This window comes from Furipterus horrens, unplaced genomic scaffold (genome assembly GCF_987537825.1).
Source record: "Furipterus horrens unplaced genomic scaffold, mFurHor1.1.pri manual_scaffold_3, whole genome shotgun sequence".
Taxonomy (NCBI): domain Eukaryota; kingdom Metazoa; phylum Chordata; class Mammalia; order Chiroptera; family Furipteridae; genus Furipterus; species Furipterus horrens.
The window spans coordinates 108,493,910-108,515,398 of NW_028327173.1; the positions used below are offsets into that span (position 1 = coordinate 108,493,910).

Genomic DNA, 21,489 nt, shown 5'->3' on the forward strand with positions numbered 1-21,489 from the left:
GGAGCGTGTGCATGGCTAGCTAATACACAAGGTTAAGGAAAGAATTTACAATCCAGAGTAGCAAATCAACTGCTCACTGAGCACAAACTAAGAGGTCTATCCAGACATTTAATTTAATGAAGTTACTCAAGACACCCCCTTTCTTAAAAGTATCTAGGAATCACATGGAGGAAGATGGGTTAATATCATCTTTATCAAGTTTTTGCAAAGGGTATGCTGATACAAAAGCTTTGCATGGTGAATGGAAGACATATCACAGAAGTGAACAATGATTCTAATAATATTTAGATCTTGAATTAGGTTAGGTCTTGATCTGCTTTCAGCCAGTGGACAGTGCAATGTTTCTGGTTCTTTTATAATTTTCTTCTTGTATTCCTCTAGATTTCACATATTCTTAATTTGCTTTACAGATCACTGCTTTTCCTTTGGAATTAGCCAACGTGGCAAAGGGAGACCAAAAAGGAATTAATAAGTGTTAAAATAGTTTGGTTTTAAGGTTTTGGTGTATAACTTCAGGACATTTTCATAGAACATAGTATTCTCAAGTTAGGGTTAAAATGAAACTTCCCATTAGGATAATGCAGAGGAGGACATTCTTTCAGGAAAAAGTAAGAATCTTAAGCTTGCCTCTACCAGGCCTCTTCCCCCAGGCACTGAGATTGCAACCATCCAACAAATGGGGACAGGCAGAAACAAACTTCAAAAGTCATAAATATACAATAGCTAATTTTTAGCAAGTCTGGCAATGAGATCTTTCCATTCTCCCCTCTTCTTTGTGATGTATGTAGGAGTGAGTAGTTGCAATAGTGATTCTGGCTGTTGTCTAAAAAAGTTCTGACACAAGGCCTCAGTGTTACATATCACGTACATCCCACAGTCATAGCTGTTTTGTTGAGCAGGGGCTTTCTCTTCCACAAAGGCCAGTTTGTCTCCTTTTCTGCCTAAGAAAGCCTCCAATTTCTCAGCTACCTGCTTTGCATGGACTGAGTTGCTCCTGCTATGGGAATCATAATGAAAAAAGCTATTATCATCTTGGAGATAAACCAGCAAACTCCAGTGGGTTCCCCCAGCTGCCTGGTTGGAATTATCATTGATGGCTAAAAATACAACTCTCTTGTGGGGGAGGTCCAGGGGCTCAAGGAACATGGCGATCTCTGCTGGGTTGCTAGTGCACTTGATGAACTGGGTGACTTCAGGACTGATGAAGCAGACTTTGTCAGAGCAGTCGTGAAACTGACTGTTGGCAAAGTACTCAAAGGCAAACCCAATAATATGGTCATTGAGCCAGCTTGGAGGATCCAATAGTGAGACATCTGATTGCCGCAGTAGACTGTCCATGTAACTCAAGACTACAGGGTCCATCTTGTACTGACCAGGGATGCTCAGAAATTCCAGAAGCTGAAAGAGAGGCAGAAGACAACATTTACTACTGAATATGACACCTGGCTGTCATAAATACTACCTACTCTCACCGGGTTTTGGTAAACATTAAATACAATTGTAAACTGTTTAACAACAGTGCCTGCCTAAGAGTAAACATTCAGGAAACTGTAGGGATACATGCTTTATGTTAACAATTAGGTAGAATAAAAACTCTGGAAATATTTCATGATGAAACAGTAAGCATGGATTTTTAATTTCCTTTTTAAGTGTAGAGATTGTTTAAATTATAACTAATGTTTCACCAAACTCCATGGCATTAGCCATATATTTGGCCCTTTACTGAATATGCATGATAACGATGGCAAATTATTTTTATATTAAAGATGACTTTTCAAAGAGTCTAAAAAAATGTTAATAATTACCAAGGGAAATAGTTTCCATTTCAACATTAATTTTCAGGAGATAACATAAAATATTGCTTTCTCATTCCATAGTGTAAAGTGACAGTGATTTCAAGAACAGAAAATCGTGAGAGTAATAGAAATGAAATTAATTCCTGATTCTGCCCAGCCAAGAGCATGAATGATATCTTTGCCCATTTCCCTTCTTTAACCTCAAGGGGTAAGATAATGACTATGTAATGCTTATAATGTAAGTTACAACTTCTTTTGTTGTTGATAGGTAGTATGGCACAGGAATCAGGAGACCTGGGTCTAGCCCTGGTACTACCACTGATTTGCTGGTATCATCTTAAGCAAGTCATTTAAGTGATTTGTCCTTGTTTTTGTTATCTGTAAAAATGGCATATATCTGCTTTGTGTGTTTCAGAGAATTTGTAGAAAAAGGCCAAATAATTTTGCTTGACAGTATTAAGAGAGCACAAAATGCTGTACAAATAATATTTGTCATTAATTGGATTTTATTAGTAAGATGACCAGACAATTTGGATAGAGCTTCAAACCAATGAAAGCAAATGAAGTTTAGAAACAAATATGCATTCATACAGGGGTGGGCAAAAGTAGGTTTACAGTTTTTTTACAGTAGGATTATTTATTATTGTATTATATTATTTCCATATGAACAATTGTAAACCTACTTTTGCTGACCCTGTATTATTTTGCCTAAAAAAAGGCATAACTTAGAGTAAGCGCAAGACAAGTTGTACGATAAGATTAACGCACGTGCTCATGATCGCCTGAGCTAAGGTACTAACAAAGACAGTAAGTCTGGTAAGTGTGGTAAGGTAACAATATTTGAGCCTAACAGAGCTCACTGCTGAGCACTGACTTGGTAGCATGGCAATATTTCTAAAAATCACAAAGCAATAAACTGTCACATGCAGATTTAGACTATAGAGCAATGCATATTATAAAAAAATAATACTGCTGTGAAAAACTGGGATAAAATTATGACATCAATTTAATAAATTCTGGCCATTAGGCCAGTTATTTTACCACTTGTTTACACTATTAAAACAATGAAACTCTGTGACACAACCATTTTCATGTAATCAAAACCCTGCAAAAATCTATATAAAAAAATACAGTAAAGTAAATAAACTAAGAAGGACCAAAGAGGGTTTTATTTGCATACAGTATGCCATAATATGAACTGCTTCAAAAACAATACAAGGCTGTTTATGTGTGTGTATCTATCAATATACCGAGATGGCATGGACTAAGATTTTCTCAAAAAGAAAGGACAATTTCGGCAGAGACATAAACTGGAGCCAGGAACAAACTTAATGAGGCACAGAGCCCATTTGTTATGGGTGGACCACAAATTTGGTTCTAAGCTGTTTGGCAGCTAACCAGAGAGCATTAAGTTAAATATTCACAATGTCCATAAGGTAAAAAAAAAAAGATTGCTCAGGAGAGGTAAAAGCTTTAGTTCAGACAGTTTTTAAGAAATTTTCATAAACGACATGATGTATCATAGTGAATAATGTCCTCCAATATTCTTATAATAGATAAAATTGTCTCAGAGGATTGTTTCTTCTAATGATCCTTAATATCCAGCATGATGGCAAAGGAGCAAAAATCAATCTATATGGACAGTAGGTGTTCAGCTTGCTGTTGATCTGACTTAAGAGTATATGAATATGAAAAGGGAACGACTGCATGTGCACCAAGCAAGGCTCCCTCAATCACTCCCCTATGCCGTCAATGAACACTACGTAGTGGTGAGTGCCAGACTGTACGGCCTAGCAAATACCTAGACCTGCTCTCTCTGCTATCAGCTGAAATCAGATCCACATCTTAATAGCCAACCCAACTAGGGATAGGAGGCTACAAGGAGAAGAGTGCCTGCATGGATAGGCATCTCATTTTGGAGGGAGTATCCAGAGCCAGAACCAAGATTTTCTTCAGAAAATAGTTTTTGTCTGTTTGATTTTGAAAACATCCAACACACAGGCACCGGGTCAATCAAGGACCTAATTCTATTCCATACTCTAGGGTTGCAATAATTTAACCCCAACAATTCTAAAGCAAACAGAACTAAACTAGCCTTTGGAAAACCACCCTTGGCTAAGAAAAAGAACTCTAAATTTCACATGTGAAGACTTGAATTTTAGACTCAGTTCTGTTATTCATATAGTTCTGTGTGATCATAAACTACAGTAGTCCCTTGCTATATTGCGGTTCACTTATCGCGGCCTCACTGTATTGTGGGATTTAAAAAAATATTATATTTAATTATTTATTGTGGATTTTTTGCTATTTCGTGGGATTTTGCGGTACTGTATACGTATATTGTTAAAGTTACGTAGGTTCAAGAGTGTAGAATAAATGCAAGGTTCCTACTTCATGGGGGAGGGGGTCTGGAATGTAATATCTGTGATAAGTGAGGGAATACTGTACTTAACTTCTTTACACCTCAGTTTCTTCTTCTGAAAAATGAGAATATTAACACAAACACATAAGCTAATTATCATTGTAAAATGAAGAAAAATAGGTAACTAAAATAAAAAAAGAAACATTAATTCCAAATATCTATTGTATCAGGAAATTTATATCCCAATCACTGATAACTGTAATTTGTTTAATTAAATACATGTTTACCGAGTGTTTCCTGTGTGCCTAGGGGCTGGAAAATCAGAATGAGAATGAAAGTCATAGTTCCTACCTTTATGAGCTTAAGTCTACTATGTTATAATGAACACATAATGGATATATATACCATTTTTAGTCAATAAACACCTACTGAATACCTAATATTAGGTATTGTGGGAGATACAAAGATGCATAAGGTGGCTTCCACACAGTGAGAGGAGAAAACCATAAGGCACAGATAAAATGTATGGAACTTCAGAATAGGGAACAATCATTCCTGGCAAAGAGGGTGAAAGGGAAGGAAAACTCAGACCAGGAAAGACTTCAAGGAGAGAGTGGCATGAAAGTGGGCTCTTGAGAGGCAGGTAGAGTTAGATGCATGAAGAACGGCATTAAGAAGGCAGAGAAGGCCCTGCCTGGTGTGGCTCAGTGGACTGAGTGTTAGCCTGTGAACCTAAGAGTCGCCAGTTCAATTCCCGGTCAGGGCACATGGCTGGGTTGTGGGCCAAGTCCCCAGTTGGGGGTGCAAGAGAGGCAACCACACATTGATGTTTCTCTCCCTCTCTTTCTCCCTCCATTCCCACCACTCTAAAAATAAACAAACAGAATAAAGGCAGAGAAACAAGGAAAGTGCCTTTAACTGTGTAGTACAGTCTGGCTGGAATAAAGTGTGAGTACGAGTAACGGTGAGGGTTAAAGGAGGATCACTAGAAGCTAAGTGGTGAGAGACTGAATTCCAGGTGAGTTTGGAATTTATACCCGAGGAAAAAGTGAACCATGAAAGACTAGGTCAGTGCTTTAGGAAGATTAACGATTCAGCCATGGCATATAGGATTAATTGTTTGGGAGAGAAATTGGGTGTAGAGATCAATTAGGTTTTTATTAGAAGTAAAAATAGGAGGACATGACCTAAACCAGGGGAAAGGATAGTAGGAATGGAGAAGCAAGGAAGGAAAGATATTTTAGACAGAGAATCAATAAGCAATCAGAGAAGGGAAGGTTGGATAGGAAAGAAAAAGTTAAGAAATAATCTAAGGGTTTTTGTTGTGGTGACTGGGAGGACAATGATCTCATTTTCTGCCCCCAGATCTGGAAGGCAAACACAGGACTCTTCTTTTTTTTTTAATTGATTTTTAGAGAGAGGGAGAGGGAGTAACATTGATGTGAGAGAGAAACATCCACTGGTTGCCAGCAGAGGCTCCCTGACTGGGGATGGAACCTGCCACCTTTTGGTGTATGGGATAATGTTCCAACCAGCTAAGCCACTCAGCCAGGGTGATGATCTCATTATTAATGGGGGAGGGAAAAGGAGATGGAAGGGGACCTAGCAAAAGAACTGAGAACCAACCATCTAGAACTAGAACATTCTAGGGATATTTCCTTTCTATAAAGTGAGCACTGTGCCTGGAATATCTGTAGAATAAATGTTTGCTAGAGGAGTGAAACATTTCAAAAAGGGGGTCAAAAAATACAGAGTAGGGGGAAAAACAGAAAAAAGGCCATTTAAGATTTTTGTATTGTAATACCCAATTTTTGTTTAGTTTTTGTCTGTTGCCCTCTGTTGATTAATAGTAAACTCCTTCAGAATTAAAAGAACTACTGTCTTGGTTCTGGTGGATGGTAAGGAATATTGGAGAGCAAACTGGGGAAACAATGATCTCCTCAGAGTTCTATTTGTAAAATCCTATAAAATATATTATAGTTCTATGTTTTGGGCAGGAAGGCTTTGTATTCAGGTTCTAACTTTGCCACTTGCTATCTATATGACCCTGGCAAAATTATTTGTCCTCTTTCTGGGCCTCATTCTTCTTATCTGTAACATGAGGTAGTAATAAAACCTGCCTCACAGGGTTGTTAAGTGAATTTAAAATGAAGGAAATCAGTCTGCACAATGTCTAGTATGCAGCAGGCTCTCGAAAAAGGTTAGTTTCCCTTCCTGTTCCCTATATTTGGGGTGGTAATAATAGACTTTAAAATAATTTCTTGAAAATAAAGCATTGGTTTGTCTGTTTCCATGAAGCCATGAAGTCATATCAAGGATAGATCTGGCCAGGGCATAACTCCATGCTCTTGTGCTTAACCTTTGGCATAAAGAGAGTGAATGCTAAATTCCAGAGAAAATGGTTCTCTCCCCCTCAGACTGAAGCAATGATGTTAATGTGTTGTCAGGATACACTACCTTGTGACTACTGCATTTAGTTTATATCTTCCTACTTCTGTAGCGAAATAAAACTAATATTAAATCCATAGCATAGAATACTTCCCAAACAAAAGTTTATTTTAACAAGACACTTTTTTTCATATTAATCTTAAAATCTTTAAAATGCATACTATTTCAATATTTGTTATAAAAACAGGATAATTAAATACGAAGGCTCTTCCCCTTACAATATAACACGTGCGGCAGCTCTACCTAATACACAGAAGCAAACACAGGGAGGCTGTCAAATTGAGGGGGCCAAATATGGCCCAAATGAAAGAACAGATCAAAACTCCAGAAAAAGAACTAAGCAAAAAGGAGATAGACAACCCATTAGAGCAGAGTTCAAAACACTGGTGATAAGAATGCTCAGAGAAATGAATGAGTATGGCAAATGCATAAGGGGAGAAATGAAGGCCACACTAAATGAAATAAAGAAAAGTCCACATGGACCAATAGTGAAAGGAAGGAAGCTGGGGTTCAAATCAATAAATTGGAACATGAGGAAGAAATTAACAGTCAACCAGTACAGAATGAAGAAACAAAAATTCAAACAAACAAACAAGAAAACGATGAGAGAAAAAGAGGACTCTGGGACATCTCCCAAAGTGCCAACATCCAAATCATAGGGATGCCTGAAGGAGAAGATGAAGAGCAAGAAATTGAAAAGTTAAGTGAAAAAATAATGAAGGAAGACTTCCCTAATTTGGCAAAGGAAATAGATATATAAGTTCAGGAGGCACAGAGAGTCCCAAACAAGTTGGACCCAAAGAGGACCACACAAAGACACCTCATAATTAAAATGCCAAATGCTAAAGATAAAGAGAGAATCTTAATCTTAAAAGCAGCAAAAGAAAAGAAGAGAGTTATCTGCAAAGGTGTTCCTATAAGACTATCAGCTGATTTCTCAAAAGAAACTTTGCAGAAAAGAAGGGACTGACAAGAAATATTCAATGTGATGGAAAGCAAGGATCTACAACCTAAATTACTGTGCCCAGCAAAGCTATTATTTAGAATGAAAGGGCAGATAAAGTGTTTCCCAATAAAGGTAAAGCTAAAGGAGTTAATCATCACCAAGCCCTTATTATATGAAATATTAAAAGGACTTATTTAAGAAAAGGAAGATCAAAACGATGTACAGTAAAATGACAACAAACTCACAACTATTAACAACTGAATCTAAACTCAAAAACAAAAACTAAGCAAATAACTAGAACAGGAACAGAATCACAGATACGAAGATCACATGGAGGGTTATCAGTGGGGATGGAAAAGGGGGAGAATGGGGGAAAAGGTACAGGGATTAAGAAGCATAATTGGTTGGTACAAAATAGACAGGGGGATATTAAGAATAGTAAAGGAAATGGAGAAGCCAAAGAATTTACATGCAGGACCCATGGACATGAACTAAATGGGTGGGGGGATTGCTAGAGGGAAGGGGAGTACTGGGCAGAGGGGGACAAGGGAAAAAAATTGGGACAACTGTAACAACATAATCAATAAAATATACTTCAAAAAAAGTAATAAAAACTTAAAGGGAAAATTTATAACTCAATAGGAGTTACTGTGATTTCCTGCTGATGTAAGGTTCGGTAGAAAAAAACCACTAGGTTGGGAGTCAGAACACTTGAAATTTGGCTCAGATCTTCAATTAACCAGTTGTTTGACTCCAGAGAAGTCATCAAACTTCTAGGTCTCTGGTTCATCACCCGTATACTGGGGTTTGGAGCAGATAAATAGTGATTCTAGCTAGGGAAAATATCAGAATCATATATGGGAATTTTAGAGGGCACATATGATCTATTTCTTGGGTAGGATGTGCGTACCTATATTTTTAACATGTTTCCAAGTGATTTGCCAATTTCAAAATTTGCCATCCTCTTTAAAAAAATCCTAAAAAATTTCTAGTTTTCTTGTCCAAGGGTCAATAAACTATAGCCCACAGACTAAATTTGGCCCACTGCCCATTTTTGTAAATAAAGCCTTAACTGGAACAAAGTCATGCTCATTTGTTTACATATTGGCTATGGCTGCTTTTGAGCTACAAGAACTGTTTAATCTGCTTTGGCTGATGTCGCTCAGTGGATTGAGCAGGGTTGCCGGTTTGATTCCCTGTCAAGGCACATGCCTGGGTTGCAGGCCAGGTCCCCAGTTGGGGTGCGTGAGAGGCAACAGATCGATGTACCTCTCACACATGGATGTTTCTCTCCTTTTTCTTCCTCCCTTCCACTCTCTATAAAAATGTTATAAATAAAATTGTAAAAAAAAAAAAAAAAAAAAGAACCGTTTAATCTGCAAGTCTAAAATATTTACTGTTTGGCCTCTTAAAGAAACACTGTGTCCTATTATAGACCACTCTTATGTAATCTACTGTAAACTTCTAGGTTGAATTAATTTTAAGATCTTTTAATGGTCTAATAAAGCATTAGGGCCATTTATTAAAGTATCTTAAAGGCATTTTCCAGGTAGTAGAATAACTAACATTTAACTAGAGGTGTTACTGTTGGCTGTTTCAATCTGGATTTTTGATGAGAACATTATTAAAAATACTAATTACAGTGGATATAAATAATAAATGTCTAATTTATAGATGCAAAGCTAAATATAAGATCAAAAGTATACATGAAGATCTTGTTTTTAATTTATTATTTTTCCTTTTCTTTTTATTTTCTTTTTGAGGATCTTAATTAACAAGTATTTCATAAGGTGTCGACATAAGAACTGTTCAAACCTGTAGAGAATTTTTATGAGTTTATTTGAGCCAAACTGACAACAATTGCCAGGAAGCAAAATCTCTAGGGATTCAGGAATGCTCTGGAGAATGGCAATTTTGCATCTTATTTTATACATTAGGGGGTTACATGAAATCCATTGGTGATTAGGGAGGCGGGAGAAAGCCAAGGGGGGAATCTCTGGGATTGGATAAAAAGTAAAATGGATAGACACATATTTCTTTTACATTGCTGGGTACAGTATTCCCTTACTTATTGCGGGCATTACGTTCCAGACCCCTCGCGATTGGTGAAAATCCGCAAAGTAGGAACCTTACATTTATTTTAGTATTTATATATATTTTAAGGCTTTATAAACCCCACACACTTATAAACTGTTTCCAGTCCTTATTAACCTTTCCCACTCCCTTAACCTTTTCCACACTTTTATAAACACTACTTATATTCTTAAACATATTCTACACTCTTAAACCTACATAACTTTAACAATATACGTATACAGTTCCGCAAAATCCCACGATATAGTGATAAATCTATGATAAATAATTAAATATAACATTTTAAAAAATCCCATGATACAGTGAGTCTGCCATAAGTGAACAGCGATATAGAGAGGGACTACTGTATTGGATAGTTAATGATTAGCAATAACATAATAACAATAACAATGAGGAATTCTGTGGTCTCTGCTTTGGTGCAGTGACTGTGCCCTGAGGGGTCTGGAAAAAGAAAATTACCTTGACATTCCAAAGGTATATTGTTGTAGGTACAAACAGACAACAGACTCTCTTAAGGTAAAGACTGACCTTTGTCGGGGAAGATACCTAGTTTTAATTTCACATCCTATGTGGTTACTTTTGGTCTCTGAGTTTGTAGGCCCACCACACAGACCTCCTCTGAGCTCATCGTGTTTAGTATATAGCTCCTTTCCTCCCAGAAAGTATGTAGCAATTTTAATACCTTCTGAGAAAATAGGTCTGTGGCTCTTAAATGAAGTAGTGATCCAAGTAAGTTTGACCTTAGATCCCAATTGAAAATATACTATCCTAGAATTGTTACTTTTACTAATTTTCCCTCTAATTATTCAGTAAAAGTTGCATAAAAAAATAAAACAAAATGAAACCAAAAAATAATGGCCTCATTTGGCTATGTTTTTAAAAACATGACAAAGTGCAAAGTGCAGCTCTTCTACACATTGTAAGATTATAAAAAAGTTAGTAGTTTCTGAATGCAGTTCCCTTCCTCACTTCCTTTGGCTTTTGTTTCAAATTGTATCAGACTGCAAATGCTCACTAATGTGGACTGTGCTTCTCTAGCAGGATATATATGGCTATGTGTCAGCAGATATCAATAAACACACCAAAAAAATAAACATGGGCTAATCACAGTGCACCTTCCCAAAGCTTCACTTTCATTAGCTTTTGGGGAAAAGAACTGAGTGATTGTTTTAATCGGTAACATACTTTTTTCCTTTTTTTTCTATCAACGTTTTATTATGAACATCTTATTTTTAAAATTTTAATTAGTAACATCTTTATTGACATAAACATGGACATGTTGTAGCCTAAAATGTAAATCAACATGGACTTTTTAGAATGAAATAGGGAGATTCCCAGAGAACTTCTGCATCAGTGGCAATTTTCTTTGCTTCATGCACTCTACTCTGCTGGCTTGGATACTTCTGTGGAATAGTCTAATTACTGTCCATAGGTGACATACCTGTAACATAAGCCTCTAATTCTTGCAGGCAGACTCCCTAATAATTAATTAAGGCATGAGCATAAGCTTATGCTTTACTAGCTTAAATGTGAATAGAAGCAAATTTATTTATTTGGTCAAAATATATTGGTGTTTTCTTGTCTGCCAATTTTTCCTATAATAATTAGACCAGAAATTGAAGCTAGCACTTTATAATGAAATACAGACAGCATGTGAGAGTTTTCTATTTTCTTCACACCTCACATCCAATCGATAATAAGTCCTGTTGATTCTACAGCCAAAATACAGTGGTACCTTGGTATCATTGTTAATTCTTTCCAGAAGTCGTGACAAGTGCTGAAACCATTAAGTACTGATGAAGCACTTTCTCTTGTGGGGAGGCGTTGTGACTCATACAAATTCTACCAAGTGTGATGAGTCCCAACCAAGCACAAAACACTTTTTTCTCATCAAAATTCGACGAGTACAGGGTTTCACAAGTTCTGAAGCTGATGAGTACTGAGGTATGACTGTATTCTGAATCTGTCCAATGCTTTCCATTTTCATTACTATCACTTTATTGAAATCCATCATTATTTCTTGTCTTGACCTAGCTTAACAGGTCTCTTTACTTCCACTATTAACTTCTTTGGTAAATCTCCACACAACTGTCACAGTAATTGTTAGAAGTTGAGACAGGTCATGTCTGTCCCCTGTTTAATACCTTCTAGTAGCACACTATCACACACACACACACACACAAGCAAATTCCCAGCCCCATCTTTCAAAACCCTGCATGATCACATGGCCTCAGCTACCTCTCCAACCTCCATCCACAGTGCTAGAAGGGAACCCTTTAAGGATGTACATGTGCCAACTGGGAGAAATTTAACCCTTCAAGAAAAACTTACAGATAATTGGCTTTATGAAACCAAAGCCCTTCTAGGAGAAACTAGTATTTCTTCCCCTGTACTTTGAGATGCAAATACCTGGAGTTCAAGAATTCTTATCTGAGTCATCTTTTAAAATGTCAATTTCTGGGAGGTAAACCTTATCAAGAGAAAGACTTTAGCCATCTGAGCAAATCAATTTAACTTACTTCAGCTGCTAAACATTAATTGCTAGACAAGTCTTAAGTTAACCTGCTTTTAGCTTTTAATAAAAAAATATTTAGGTTGGCCAAAAAGTTTGTTTGTTTTTTTCTGTAAGCTGGCTCTAGTAGCACTTAGTTTTCTTAACTTCATTTGAAATAATTTTGTCAGATTGTACTGTGACAGCTGTCTTATCAGTATGCATTTAAACAAAACTTACCAAACTGATGAATTTTTCTGTAGCCATTTTACTACTGAAGATGTAAGAAAATATGCAACATTTTCAGCATATTATGCTTTAGTATTTCAAGAAAGATAAAAATGCAACTGAATCTCAAAAAGAGATTTGTGCAGTGTATGGAGAAGGTGCTGTGACTGAATGTGTCAAAAGTGATCTGTGAAGTTTCATGCTGGAGATTTCTTACTAGACGATGATCCACAGAGGGGTAGACCAGTTGAAGTTGATAGTGATCAAATTGAAACATTAACTGAGATCAATCAATGTTATACCACATGGGAGATAGCGGACATACTCAAAATATCCAAATCAATAAAATTTGGCTCTGGCTGGGTAGCTCAGTTGGTTAAGTGTTGTCCTGATATGCCAAGGTTGCGGTTTTGATTTCCAGTCAGGGCACATGTAAGAAGTAGCCAATGAATGGATAAATAAGTGGAACAACTAATTAATGTTTCTCCTTTCTCTCTCTCCCCCCCAAAAATCAATCAATAAAAATTTTTTAAAAATAGAAAAATATGGAGCTATTGGTGAAAATGAAAAATATGTCTTTTATTTTATGAAAAAAAAACTAAATAGACTTTTTGGTCAACCCAACAGAAAATAAATTTGAAGCTGTTAATAAATCTTATACCTTGTTAGAAGTATGTCTCTTAAAAATGTAAGTATGCTTGACAATAGTTGTAAACTGTGTTTGCCAATCTAATGAATGCTAATTTGGTTGTACTAATACAGAGTTGGGGTTTGGTTCTTTTTCTTTTTCTCCGTACCTTATCGCTCCAGAATTTGGCAATTCTTAATGAGTCAGTCATAGTAATACCTTTGTTTGAATGAATTCAATAAGAATTTGTTCTTTTTATAATAAGACACATAAAACCAGTTTCCAATTGTGGTTTGACTTTGACTGGAATGCCATGTCTGAGAGATACATGCCTGGGTTCTGGATGTCACCATAAAGCTTTAAGGAATTAAGCTTTGAAAGCTAATAAAAGCACATTGGAGAAACAGCCTGGTACCTTGCTTATTCATGCAGTTCATGGCAGTTTTTCCAGGTAGGAACAAAAGTTGCTTTCTTGAGACAAGAAAGAAACCTCAAGGAATTTACCCAAACCTGTAGACTTTGCAGGCAAAGCTTGATGGCAACTGTGCGGCTTGGATTCTTTGACCTGAGGGGCTAATAAAAGCTCAATCTGAAGATTCTTTTGAGATTCCAGCAAAAGCAGATTTAAAAGAGCCTATATGATTGTTATTCTTGTGTTTGTGCAAATAATCAGGCCAAATTAAAACTGGACTTAATGCAGTAAATAAATTGGTCTTAATTTGGCTCTTTAATAAAAATGAGGATGATTCGAGGGAGACAAATCGTGTTTCCCTAGAATCTGTAATGCACAGTTGTGGATATTAGTCTCCAGTCAACTGCCTTCAAAGTTTTGATTTTCCTGAAGTGAATCCTGAATTTTCTAGTTTTCTTCAAACCTCCAAACTAATATTTCATTTTCTCCTAGTCTTTGACTTGGAATCATTAAGAACTAAAAATTTTTTCCCCATAAGACGTGTACATCATAAGAATTAACTTGAGCACCTGATGATATCACCAGAGATGTTCAAACTGCAGACAAGGAAGATCAGACTGTCACTGCTTGCTCTCATCTCAACAAAAGCCTTACATATGGAAGTCTCCTTGACTGACAGTCTTACAGACTCAGAAACTGGTTTATGAATTGCTGTGTTCATTAACCTTTGTGTCTGTTTCCTCTGTTTTCAAAGGCATACCCCTTTTTAAATACCTGATTGCTTGTTTTCACAATATAGGCCTCACTTTGGAAGCCCATCTGCATTGCTGTTTCCTGAAATGAGACTCAGTGGTTTGGCTAAATCGACTTCTTGTCAGGACTACACGGTTAAGTCGGTAAAGCATGGAGTGATCTATTGGCTTTGCTCCTAGAACATAAAATATTATTATTTAAAAGGCAGGACTGAAGCGACCAAAATTCTGCTACCTTGAAACTGCTTTGTGGGGTATTGATTTTAAATGGTTTGTTAGGAAACAAAGGACTCAGAGGGAACCTTTGACCCTCTTTCCTTACCCACAGATTCAGGCAGAAAGGAGCAGCTTCAGAAAGAAGATTATTTTAGAATGTTCTCCTTAGCCTAATTTGAATTAAGTACGGTAAACAAAAGGACTTCAAACAGGTGTGACACACCTTTGTCCAGGGAAGCCTGTCCTCCGACTTAATCTTGAATACTATAAAGTTAGTCTCTCCCTCCATTACCTGGTTCTTACCTCTCATCAGACATTTAGTTGCTTTAATTCTCCAAATGGTGTTGGGAAAATTGGACAGAAACAGCCACCTTCCACTCTTACACTGACCTAAAATATGTCAGTTTCTTCAATTCATTGGTCTCACTTATGTCCTCTAGAAAAAACACAGTGAGTCTAATGTCTCTTCTACAAACCTTCAAACACAAAGATCTAAAAATAATCTGATGTTTACTAGAATCAGATTATGTCCTACTTTCAAGTACAATTTCATCTGCAATTTCATAGGAAAATCACCTACAATGTAGACCAAATGTGCTTTTCATGGCAGCATAAGTAGAAAAATTTTCAGGTAGTTCAAGCCTTTTTGTTTGTTCCAATTTCCCACAATTGGAAGTTTCCTTTTAACGTAGCCTAAATCATTCTTAGCTTTGTATGAAGAGGCATGTTAAAATTACCAAGATTTATACATCCCTTCAAGAGAAGGCAGAGTAGATTTTACTCATACCTGTTATCTTCAGTGCTTGACAAACTGGAGAAGTTTTAATCAATGAATTTTTTCTAGGAAAAAAATGCAGAATTGAAATACACTTTGAAAAACTCCTAAAAACATTAAATTGTTGTATATAGATTTCCCAATTTGGTTATTATTTATAAACTTGAACAGTAGTCCTTTATCATCAATCTTTTATAAATAGAGGAATTCAGCTCTCAAAGTAGAAGAACCACATGGTATGATGATGATGCCTGGTAACTCTACTGCCATAGATTCCATTTTGTCCTGCCTTAGGCCCGGGAGACAGACTAGGTGAACGTTTAGGATTTCTTCTAGACCAAGACTCTTTATTTATTGTTCTGTTACCAGGCATAGGTATCAATGGCTAAGGTGTCACTGACCATAAAAACAACTTTATTCTCAGTCTACCATTACTATTTCAAGGGTTCCATCTATAATTGTGTCACAATTTTTTTTTTCTTACTGTAAACTTGGTGTTAACACCAGCCTTTTCTTAAACTGAGCTTGTTTCACTTAAAATTTTCTGAGAAATTATGTAACTGCAAAATTGAAATGACTGGAGTTGTAAAGACAGTATATGTGGAGGCCATTAGATTTGACGAGAGGTCTGAATAGTAAGATAATATTTAATAAAGAAGTGACAATTGTATTTTAGTATATATAGTAACAGATAAAAGCTGAGAAGTTGTGGATGAGCTAGTTATAATCTGTCAGATTTCATAAATAATCACTGTATTCAGCACATATTAGTTACATGTAAACACACTGAACATATGAAAAAGCCATCATCTTTTATTCTTTTCCTGTCCTGTAGATTTCAAAGCCTGGTAAATTATTTTTTTCACAGATAGTTAAGAGGTCAATTATTACAAAGTCCTAATTAAAGGGTTTGAAACATAGTGGTGGCTCAATAAATATATATATTTTTTTCCTGTTTGTTTTTATGTATTAGGTAGAGCTACTATGTCTCCCAGGCTTGACAGAGTAGTTTAATGAAACAGGTGTCCTGTAGGATACAGTGGCACAACCTCCCCTATCCCCCAATCTGGGTACTCCAAGTGTGTCCTCTATGTGGGCTGAGTACTCAATAAATATTTAAGGAATGAAGTAAAGAAACAATGAATTTGTTTTAATGTAGTGTGCTGATAGGAAAACAGGGTCTGGTGGGACCCAATTATGATATATAGAATTTTCTGTCTTGCAATTTGTCTTTAAATGTTAATTAACACGAATACTTGTGAGTCATCTGACCAAGTCTGAATTATACACTACTAAGTTTAGGCCTAAACATTTCCAGCAACTATTTATTTCAGCTGCTAAAGTGTCAAGTTGCTGCAATAATCAGTAGTGAGAAAATTAGAGCCAAATATGGTCAGAAATCTCCAAGCTATTGTTTTGATGGAATTTAACCTATCACACTACTCTGAGAGAGTATTTATTTGCTGGCTCTTAGGAAAGGCAGGCAGGCCTAAGATTTTTAAACTTATAGATGTTCAAAAATAATAACTGTAATCAGGACAATTTTTAGTATCAGCACTGCGTTTTAGTGCTTTCAAAGCAGATGACTGTGCGAAGGGGTAGCCACTTAATTGGAAGCAAGAGAAAGAAACTTTTAGAGATGTTCTGTTAGTAATAAAAATTTTTATAACCCTCATAAATTTTAAGTATTCTGTTTTAAGAAAGACCCATCCCCTCCAAAATGGGACAGACAGATGAACCTCACCCTCTGCATAAACCTGATTTTTCATCTACATTGAACCATAACATGACACACATGATCTCCAATAATTAGACGGACAGGAAAGTTAATATAGGCCAGTCATGCTGAAGAATGTAGTCTCTTAGAGAATCTGGTTTAGAAAATTAAGCAACTTTACTCATGTTTAGTAGTATTTGGACCCCAGATTGAATATGTTGAATAATATGTTTTAAAAAGCACACAATTTGGGACTAGCTGGGATTTGGGCAGTAAGTTTTATATAGTCTAAATATTCACCAGTTTCCAAAGAGATGAGTTATCTGGGCCTTGAGGAATTTCTTTTTCCTTCTTTTTTTTGCTAATACATTGGAAGGAAAGGAATCTTTACCTTAATAAATTAGAAATGTAGGATCTACAGGTAGGTGTAGATTAAATTTAATCAAGGAAGCCTTAGCAACATTTGGGAACCGATATATGTAGTAAAGCCATTGCTTATCAGAAGTGCTAACATCAGTGCTTGCTTCAACAGCACAATACACTAAAATTGGAACGATGCAGAGAAGATTAACATGGCCCCCGTGCAAGGATGACATGCAAATTCGTGAAGTGTTCCATATTTTTGAGAACGGGGGAAATGGTGCAGGGATTAAGAAGCATACTAGGGGGCTGCAGAATAGACAGGGGGATGTTAAGAATAGTACAGGAAAGGGCAAAGCCAAAGAGCTTATATGCACGACCCAAAGACATGAACTAAGGGGTGATGGGACTGCTGGAGGAAGAGGGGGTGATGGGTGGAGGGGAGCAAAGGGAAAAGAAATTGGGACCACTTTAACAGCATAATCAATAAAATATACTTAAAAAAAAAGAAGTGCTAACATTTTATAATACAAAAGAATGGAACAGATTCTTCATCACGTAAAATGCTAACTGACCTTCACACTGGTGTATGCATCGTATGCTATTTATTTCAATCTATATTTCTTTAGACTAGCCAGTTACATTGGGGAAATAAAGTAATTTAGCAGACTCTTTAGAGATCACTTTATAATAAAATTTAGTTTTAAAAAATCATTTATTTATTTAGCGGTACAGTCTCTTCATTCCTATCTTCTCTTTTGATGATTTAAGCTGTATACACATTAGTGCTAGATTACTTTTTAAACAGAACTCTAATTATATTATCCTACCCCCAAATTTTCATATCTATCCATTATCTGCTAAAGCAAGTACCGATTACAGCCTGGCATTCAATGATTTCAACAAAAATAGCCCCAACCTATTTTTCCCAATTTATTTCCTAGTAGTGCTCCTATCAATACATAGCTAGCTACAGGCTCGGTCCTCTAGCAAGCCTAAATTATTAGGCTACTGTGACCCCTAAAGTATTGGAGGAGAAAAAAATAGCCAGTTTCCCACACTCCAACAGAGAGGTTGGGAAGTGAACACTGCTCTAGTACCTCTCTGAAACACAGATTTGATCTATTATGCTCTTAAAATCATTAGTGAGCTTTTTATAAATCTAGGATCCATGGGCCAGGATGTGGCTAGAATTTAAGGGTTCCACAGACTTAGATTGGGCAATAAAATTTTATTTTTATTTTCAATAATCTCTAGCTGCAATTTGGCATTTTCTTCAATATATGTATGCAATAATCCAGAATAGTACCTTTGTCTTCTGTCACCAATAGAAAATAGGATATTTTCACATCATATTAAAGTTGTTTCAGGTATCTCAGAATATAATTTATACTCATCATTATTTTGGAATTACACAAGTAGACCTGCTGCCAGATATTTAATGCGCAAAGAAGCACATATATAACTACATCACACACTTGTTTTAATATTTTTATTTTTAAAATTATTAAAAGATTTTCTTTGTTTACTTTTAGAGAGAGGGGAAGGGAGGGAGAAAGAGAGGGAGAGAAACATCCACATGTGAGAGAAACATCAATTCGTTGCCTCCTGCTCGCCCTCAGCCAAGGACCTGGACTGCAACCCAAGAATATGTCCTGACTGGGAACCAAACTGGCAGCCTTTCAGTTCACAAGCTGGTGCTCAATCCACTAAGCCACATCAGCCAGGGCTTGTTTTAATATTTTTAAAACTTTGGTTTCATTTCCATGTATTTTATTTTATATATTTAAAAACATTCAGTGATAGGGGCCACAGGCCAGGCTGTGAAAGAAGTCCATGCCATAAAACAAGTTATTTTCTTTTTACCTTTGTTATTTATACTTATTAATTACTTGTAGTATAAAAACTAAATGTTTTAGCATGAGATTCAAGGCTATACTTTTATCATTTTTATCTCTGCCCTACTTCTATTCTCCATGCTATTCTCTAGTCATTCCATACAACAGTGACTCTCTAATCTGGAGGCAGGTTTTGGGATTAACTCTAGTTAGTAGATAGCAGCCCTACACTGGCTGGGCTTTGTCTTTACAGCCCTTCTCTGCCAGTCAAGTGAATTCTTCTTTTAAAGGTTTGTTCTCCTAATACTGTGAAATCCTAGTAGGGCTGTTTCTTAAATATCTTTAAAAAATATGTTTATTGACTTTAGAGGAAGGAAGAGAGAGGGAGAAAAACATTGATGTGAGAGAGAAACGTCAATTTGCTGTCTCCCATACGTGTCCCGACTGGGGATGGAACTTACAACCTTGGTATATGCCCTGACCAGGGATCAAACCTGTTACTTTGGTTTATAGGAGGTGACTTCAACTAACAGAGCCACACTGGCCAGGGCCTTCAATATCTTTATATCTCATTCCTAACTTAAATGATTGATGAAACGTATAATTGGCAAGGTGTAGTAACCTCTAGGGGAGTGAAGTTAGTCTTTGAATTTCATAAATGGCTCAGCTCTGACCTTTTTAGGGATAAAAATGAGGATGTTCTTGAGCTCTAAGGCTGGATCCCCAGCTAATACATCCTGAGTGGAAGGAAAGGGGAGAGGAAAGAGAGCTGAGGGGGACCTGATTAAAATTAAGGGATGGAACTGTGCTGAAGGGAAAGGCAGTAATGGCTTCTTCCATTTCCCAGAGCAGTTATTCTAAACTTCCACCACACTGTTGAAGCCTCCCACTGCATCCCCAACTCTCTCTCATCAAATGACTCCCATCCTAATGTCACATAGCCAACTCCATACTTTCCTGTCCTTCCCTACTTTCCGTACTTTCCTTTTTCTCTAGCTTAGCGGTTCTCAACCCTCAGCATTAAAGTCACCTCAGGAGAGAACACTGATGTATGGACCCCAGAGTTTGTTTAATTCGTTTTGGGTGGAGCAACGTTGATTTTATTTTTTAAAATTGATTTGAGAGAGAGAAACATCGATTTGTTGTTCCACTTACTGATGCATTCATTGGTTGCTTCCTGTATGAGCTCTGACCAGGGATCAAATTCACAAACTTGGCATATGGAGACAATGCTCTAAACCCACTGAGTTACTTGGCCAAGGCCTCATTTTATTTTATTTTTTCAAGCTTCCCAGATGATTCTAATATGCTACAAGGTTGAGTTCCCTTAGTGCTCTTGATCCTATAGATTATAGACACCCTCAACCCATGAATTCCCCACTTCTTGGATCCATGGTACCCTGAGTCTCCCACCTTTAAAGAAAATATACTTGCGGCCCATATTCTCGGTCCTCACCCTTTTCACCCTTTTTACAACGATGCTTCCTTAAAGTGTAGGCTGCACCAGCATAGTTTCCACCAGCTATTCATCTTTTTACTGTTCCGGACCAATACTATCATATGCTTTTGCGCCTGTCACTTTTTCTCATATTTCTTTGACCAGCTACTGCTCACTATCCTTCTAACACAAGTTAAGAGTGACCCAAAGGTCGCCTTGGAAAGGGTTTCCTCATATCCTTCTACACAACTGAGGGCCTCCCTTCTATGCTTAGAGAGTATCCTGTGCTTTATTTCCTATTATAATTTTACTTTACTACCACTGCGAGTTCTCTCATTGTCTTCCACATAACACAGCACTTCAGAAAGCTGAGGCTATTTCATTCGTTTCTTTCTGTAACCCAAGGCATGAAACCACTTCAGTGAAAAGTAGGAGGAATGAATGGAAAGGAAGACTAAGAACCGGAGATCGGGGGCGGGGAAAGGCGGGGAGAGGGGGCGTGTTGTGAGAAGGGGCGGGGGCTAAGGAGGGCCGTGCAGAGAAACGCGCGCCAGAATTGGGAAGAGGGTATGGATACCCTAGATCTGCGTTGGCAGCAAATCGGTCTCCTGCCGGGATGCACTGACCTACAAACCGAAGTGGGCAGGCGGTTTCTTACCTGCCTGGGGCCTCACCACCTCCACCAGCCTTCAGGAACCTCTGGGTTGGCCGGAAAGCGAGGTCTACGGTCGCAAACCCAGAGTTTTCTACTCTAACCTTACGACATTACTCTCCCGTAGACAGAATCTAAGGCAGAGTTCCCAGCTCTGCCGTATGGTGAGGAAAAAAGCTTGGGCGGGGCCGCATGGGGCGGGAGGAATGGGGTGTGGCCGCGCAAGCGCACACTCTGCTCTCTTGCATCGTCACGTGCCGGCAGGCAGACTCTCGCAGGCGGTAGGGGGCGTGGGAGGTAAGTTCGCGCGCGCCTGCTCATCTGCAGCCGGAGTCG

The 21,489-nt window shown here is 37.3% G+C and overlaps 1 protein-coding gene and 1 non-coding gene across 3 annotated transcripts; one reads left to right on the forward strand and one right to left on the reverse strand.

Annotated features, from left to right (window-relative positions):
* Positions 1 to 174: 174 nt before the first annotated feature.
* Positions 175 to 21,309, reverse strand: SENP8 (SUMO peptidase family member, NEDD8 specific). Of its 2 annotated transcripts, XM_090271812.1 has the most exons (3): positions 21,160 to 21,309; positions 15,161 to 15,213; positions 175 to 1,398 (listed from the first exon to the last, which is right to left on the reverse strand). In XM_090271812.1, exon 3 carries the CDS (start codon positions 1,360 to 1,362, stop codon positions 724 to 726), a length of 639 nt encoding a protein of 212 aa, XP_090127938.1. In that variant the 5' UTR covers positions 1,363 to 1,398; positions 15,161 to 15,213; positions 21,160 to 21,309; the 3' UTR covers positions 175 to 723. The 2 variants fall into 2 exon arrangements, with proteins under 2 accessions (XP_090127938.1, XP_090127937.1); XM_090271811.1 differs by lacking the exon at positions 15,161 to 15,213.
* LOC150015722 (U6 spliceosomal RNA) lies at positions 17,382 to 17,489 on the forward strand. The gene has a single exon (XR_016510151.1). It is a non-coding gene; the product is annotated as a U6 spliceosomal RNA (small nuclear RNA).
* Positions 21,310 to 21,489: the final 180 nt, after the last annotated feature.

Bases quoted from the DNA above. Each gene is read 5' to 3' on its own strand.
- SENP8 (XM_090271811.1), bottom strand. From the start codon at position 1,362: ATGGACCCTGTAGTCTTGAGTTACATGGACAGTCTACTGCGGCAATCA.